The sequence below is a fragment of the Vicugna pacos genome, unplaced genomic scaffold (assembly GCF_048564905.1).
Source record: "Vicugna pacos unplaced genomic scaffold, VicPac4 scaffold_116, whole genome shotgun sequence".
NCBI classification, from domain to species: domain Eukaryota; kingdom Metazoa; phylum Chordata; class Mammalia; order Artiodactyla; family Camelidae; genus Vicugna; species Vicugna pacos.
The window spans coordinates 870,256-876,255 of NW_027328796.1; the positions used below are offsets into that span (position 1 = coordinate 870,256).

The 6,000-nt window shown below is 51.8% G+C and overlaps 1 protein-coding gene across 1 annotated transcript in view; it reads left to right on the forward strand.

Moving 5' to 3' along the window:
- LOC140694981 (uncharacterized) overlaps nucleotides 1-5,208 on the forward strand; it is a 128,273-nt gene extending 123,065 nt beyond the window's left edge. The window contains exons 13-14 of the mRNA XM_072957974.1: nucleotides 4,491-4,611; nucleotides 4,877-5,208. Of these exons, the coding sequence (XP_072814075.1) occupies nucleotides 4,491-4,611; nucleotides 4,877-4,934 (179 nt within the window). The 3' untranslated portion in view covers nucleotides 4,935-5,208. The remainder of the gene's footprint in view (nucleotides 1-4,490; nucleotides 4,612-4,876) is intronic.
- The last annotated feature ends 792 nt before the right edge of the window (nucleotides 5,209-6,000 follow it).

The window sequence follows — 6,000 nt, forward strand, 5'->3', positions numbered from 1 at the left end:
TATATTCCAAGAAAAATCTGGTAGGAATTCTAACCAGAATTGAAATGAATCTGTCTATCAAAACAGGAAGAATTTATAACTTTATGGCATAAACTTCTTCTACCCATGAATATATCTGGGACCCTATCTTTTCATCTGACCAGAGCCTGGCCCATGTGAAGTTCTCACTACTTTTTGGGCTTGTGAATGATGAGATTCTATACATCGTTAGTTGCAACTGTAGCCTTTCACAGAAGAGAAAAGTAACCTCAGTGAAGCAAGTGACTCTCTGATGGTCAGAAAGAGTGACAGCCAGTGCTGGAGTGATCCAGTGGACTTGGTGTTTGCAGCTAGATTTCTCGACCACCTACAGTTAAGGGGATTAGAGAGTTCTTTTATTTTTTCTTAATGGCGTTGCATTTATTTTTACTTATTTTTTAAAATTATTTTTTATTTAAGTGTAGTCAATTTACAATGTTATTTTCAAGTGTGCAGCAGAGATTCAGTTATAAACATATGCATATGTATATATATATGTTTTAGATTGTTTTTAGTATAAATCACTACAAGAAATTGAATATAGTTCCCTGTGTTATATAGCAGGCCCTTGTCATTTATTTTATATTTACTAATTTGTATCTGTTAATCCCCCCTTTCCTGCCTGCTAAACACAGTTTGCATTCTATGTCCATGTGTCCATTACTAGGAGCACCGTTTTTCCTAGTAATATATGCTCTTTTGCTGCTTTCAGTTTCAGTAATTCCATCTTATCTGTGGGCGCTTTTCTTCTGGTGGCCTTAATGTGGTTTGCACACGTGGTAATAGAGATCTGTATTTGGGAGAACCCCAGGCCTCGTGTAGTCCCTGGTACAGAGTGCCCACTGAATTGATGCTTGAACTGGGAAAAAAGCACAGTAAATGTTGGAATTTCCACTATGGTTGAGAATTCTATAACCTCTTTTGACAAACTTAATATTGGCTGCACCCATTCTGGGTAATTTGGTGGAAATTCATGTTATGGTGGTGAAGAGACGGGGCCTTGTATGCTTCTTCTCTTTCTGTTTTCTAACACTCATTCTCCTGGGCCTTCCAGATCCTCCCCTAGAAGTGCCAGGTCTGGCTTGGTGCTGCACTGAGGCAATATTTGTTAATAAGGCCCTTTCCTCATCTCTTCTGAGCCTCCGGTTTTTTCTCTGCACAATGAGGGCTTAGACTAGATAACTACTTTTCAGTTTCTTTTAAAGCCATGTTTCCTTTGAGAAACAGAAAATGCAAATCTCTCCTCTCAAACCAACCCTTTAGATTTTGAAAAGTCCTCCAAGGAGTGACATAGCTCTTTGTGGAAAATGAATGTGATTGTGATTCCAGGTGACACAGAAAAGACTCTTCAGAGATTGATTGCAGGGAGAGGGCAGGAAAGGGGCAGTATGTCACACTTTCTAGTGTGAGCACTGGAGCAGGGGCTTGGATTTAAATACGGTGTCTGACGTGGCCTCTCTCTAATCTTGTAGAATGTGATAAACTTCTCTACCTCAGTTTCTTGATGTGTCAAGTTGGGGTGATAATATTTTAAGGCTTTTGTGAAACATTATGCAAATAAGCCATTTGTGTATGGGTAGAAACAAGACCTGCTAGGGATTCAGGGATTTGTTTAAAAAAAAAAATCTTGTCCATAGCACTCTGTCTGTGTGTATTTAGTAGTTCCTGAAGGGTGAGGGTGAGTCTAAAGTCCATCGTGGGACAGGTGGCCCATGGTTCTCTGTGCCCATGAATGCCCCCTCCTCCCCAGTCCTCTTCCTCAGTCCAGGATGAAGTTCCCTAGTAGATTTACTCAGAGGTCTTGTGAAAATGGCTATTCATTTTATTGTTTCACCAAGAAGGGCTGCCATCATGACCTCAGCCCTCCCCGGCCGCCACACCAACCCGGATCCCACCCCGGTCCATGTCCACTGGCCCCGCCAACGGCGCTGCCGTACGTTTACCGTCTGTGAGACGCCGCCCCAGAAAGGATGTCGGCCGCCGACTGACGCGGCCAGAACTAGTGGCCCGGCCAAGCAAGCCGCCATCCCCAGCAGCAAACACCGCCATGGCCCCGGGCAGCTGCACACTTCCGGAGCCCGCTGCCTGCCCCAGAAGCGCACGCCAGCCCGCGAGGAGCGCGGCGTCTTTATCCATGGCAACGCCGCGGGGCCCTCCCCTAGCGCTTGCGTCTGCGTCCTCCCGAGGCTAGACGTGCAAGGGCAGAACTTTCGGAGCCAATGGGAGCAAGGGCGCGGCCAGGACGGGGGTGGGGGGAGGCTTATGGGGCAGCTGGGCGGGGCCGGGGCGGGCGGGGCCGCGCGGAGGTCCTCAGCTGCAGGTGGCACCGGCCGGAGGCTGGGGCAATGCTGCCAACAGTGGGCGCGGCGGCGGGGCAGCGGGGCGGGGGCACCCTCACCTGTCTGTGTGCGGGGCTCAGCCTGGGCTCCGCGGCCTCCGCTTGCACCGGAAGTGGACCCAGGCTACCTGTGGGCAAGATAGAGGACTGAGCCCAGGCAGGCACGTCTGGCCAGGTAGGGCACCTGAAGTGCAGATCCGCCAGGCCGGCTGCCGGCCTTGAATACGCGCTGCTAGGCAGTTTCCAAGAAGACGGGATCTGTCCCAAGAGGGGAGGTAGGGCAGGGTGCCAGATGCCTGGTTGGGTGCGGTCTTACAGGAGAGCCACGTTGAGAGGGTGCAGAGCAGCCCCTGTGTTGGCGGGGCTAGGAATTTGGGGTATAGGGTGGGGATGATGTGTGCCATTCCCTGTGGTCTCCCAAAGAACTCGCACCCCCAAGCAAAGGACCCTGCTCCCTCCACCCTTCACTGCATCCCCTGCCTTCCCCAGCACCACCGCCCCTGCCCCCGGAGTGTCCCATGACCTCTCCCCACACCAGGCACCGTCCCTGTTACAGGTACTTATCTCCTGGTGGTTCCAGCCCAAGGGTGGGGGCTGTATCTAACCAGTTAGGATGCCTGGAGCCTTTGTATGAAACCTCAGACTATAATGCAGGCGTGCACAGAGGCCCCTCAAACAGGATTCCCTGCATTCCCTCCCCACCACGCACCCACAGCGCAGCTGCCACACCAGGCCAAGCCTGCAGGAGGACCGCTGTTCCCTCTCCTCCTGTCCCTGATCAAGAGTGCACCGCCCACACTGCTGGGTATTTAGTGGGCCTTAGAAGAGCAGCTGGTATTTTCATGGACAAATATTTGCTCTTTTGGGAAGAGTTGAGTGCAAAGGGATGTAGGGTATGCCTTTTCTGTTGTCCTGGAACTGGTGATTAGGATGCAAACTTAAGTCAAAGCAGTTTTTAGAGAGAGCCGCAATATATCTTACCCAAAGATCACTGTTCCCCTACAAAGGCAACACCACCTGGCGGGTGGGGTCCTGGTCCCTCTTTCTGGAGGTTGGGCTTTGCACCCTCCAGCTGGGACAGAGCCCGAAACAGCTCTGAACACGCTCCAACAGGCTTTCCCAGCACAAACTGCCTTTATTTTGAATCTGGCTGAAGGAAGCAGCTGAGAAATCTGGGTAAATCTTCCTGGGTGTAACCATGCCTTTTGTGCTGAATGAAAGAGCGGCTCTCCACATGCTAACAGCTTAGAACTGAATGTGTGTCGAAGCCTTCATGCATGTAGCATGTTGGGAACAGCGTTTCATGGTGAGGGGAACTCTATAACTTACATGTGTATGGGGAAGCCCTCACTCCAACAGGGTTTTCCTGCACAAACTGCCTTTATTTCGAAATTGGCTCTTGCTGAGAAATCTTGGTAAGTGTTCTTAAGTGTAGCCATGCCCATTATGCAGGATGAAAGAGCGGCTCTACACTTTTTCACATCTCAGAAATGAATGTGTGTTGAAGCCGTCATTCATGTAGCGTGTTGGGAACACAGAATTTAGTGGTGAGAACTATGTAAATTACATGTCTATGATGAAGCACTCTCTCGAGCCGGGTATTCCAGTGCATACTGCCTTTATTTCGAAACTGGCTTCTCAGAAGCCTGTGGTCTCCACTGCAGGTCTGTCTCCAAACCCAGGGCCAGCATGGTAACTCTGCTCCCCCTGTCTATTCTGGAAGTTCTAGGTGTCCTCCATGGCCCTTCCACCATTATGTTTTTGGAAAACCCCGCAGATGGAATGGGCCTGAGGACAGGAGAGCTGGATGCCAGAAGCCACTGCCCAGTGTGAGGCTCCTGGGAGGGGCATCTCCTCTCCGTGGGCTCTGATCTAACCTCCCCTCTCCCCCACCCCCACCCCTCTCCTCCTGCATTTCCTGATTGATCCCTGGATAATGGTCCATACCAGGAATGACCTGGGAGAGGTTTTATGAGTCTTTAAGTGGAAAAAAAAAAAGAAATCTTTAGACAAGTTACTGAAAGTAACTTCCAGCTTTACCGGGAAAGACCTCATTCCAATGTTTAAGGCTAGTTGACAGGGTGTCAAATTGCTTAACCACTCACATCTGAGCAAGTGCTACCTCTCTCTCCAGCTCCCCGCAGCATCCACCTGTGGCAACTTGGCCAAAAGAAGGCAAGAAAGCTCTTTCCCCTCGCCAGCACCAGCGTGGCTTTGGAGTCAGTGGAGGCTGAGAGAAAGAGCCCCGCCCTGAGGTTTGAGGGGCCTCCAGCCACAGCCAGAGGAGCGGGGGTTTTCAGAGTGGCCCAGCAGGGAAACCAGGCAAGGCCACCTGGCCCAAGTCTTCCCTGCCCAGAGAGCCCCATGAACTGCTTTGGGCCACACTCCCCGTTTGGGCCCCCTGCAAAAAGATACCACGGGAGCCACACCTGAGAAGGCAGAAGGACAGCCCTTTAGCCTGGGGTCCCAGCAGGTGTGTCCTGTGAGACCTGTGGCCACATAAGTTCCTTGTCTCTCCAGGTCACTGAAGGGACTGTGCTGGGCATCTTGGTGGTCAGGGACATGGGAACACCTCTAAACTCTGAAGAAGGACAGAGAGACTCTTCCTGGAAGCAAGGATTCCAGGGAGACACCTTGCCCAGAACTGGGGGACTGTGTCCTGAGCAGACCCCTGGGAGGCAATGTGGGGCTGTGGGGTCCTCTTCTGAGAAGGGAGCAGGTGAGTTTTCCGGGGGTGGGGTCCTGCTTTGTCCAGATATGTCCTTGTGTAAGACTCATTTACAAACACCTCCAAGTCCACCTAGGGGTGGCCCCAGAGGTGGGGGTAGAGGAGGAGAGTGAAGGGTGCAGACTTAGGGCCCCCTGAGCCACCCAGGGAGCCAAGGGTCAGTGGGAACATCTTGGGAGTCTAGTGCAGGGGTGGAGGACGAGCACTAAGAACATGCCAAGTCATGCAATAAAGTGACCCGTGACCACGAGACACAGGTGGCCGTACACCAAAAGAGGCAGATAGAAATTTAGACCCAGGATCTGAGAACCTTGAGAGGGGCTGGAGGGTCCCAGGAACCCTCAGGAACAGCTCTTCTAGGGGCACAGACATCCCAATACACACATTTCTCATGGAAGCTTTTTGGGGTGCAGAGTGAGTTACCAGGATCCTGAACTTAGTATGGAATCACGGTTCCTGGCAATAAATTGCTGTCATTTGTCCCTGGACATGCACAGGGGAGCTGACTGCTGTGGGGGTCACTGCAGGACTAGAATCTTCTGGTGTCTGCTCTGTGACCACAGAAACCCAGGGGGATTTCTCAACAGGAGAACCTGGAGACCATGCCTGCAAGGACCACCCTCATGGGATGGCCAAGGAGCTCGTGGTACCCAGGTCACCAAGTGACGAAGTTGTGAGGTTGCCTGGGGAATCGTGGGGGCATGTAGATTTCTGAGGTCAGCACGTGGGCCCAGCACTGCTGGATGGTCTGCACAAAGAGGGGCCTGCCCTCCTGATGATGGCTCTTAACACCTGCAGGGAAACTGCTCCCAGGGCTCCTGGAGGTCCATATTGAGAGTGTCCTGCCAGCCTTGTGGGGTCACCTTCCCCTGATGCAGAAGCAGACCTCTCTCCCTTGAGGCCCAGGGGACACCTG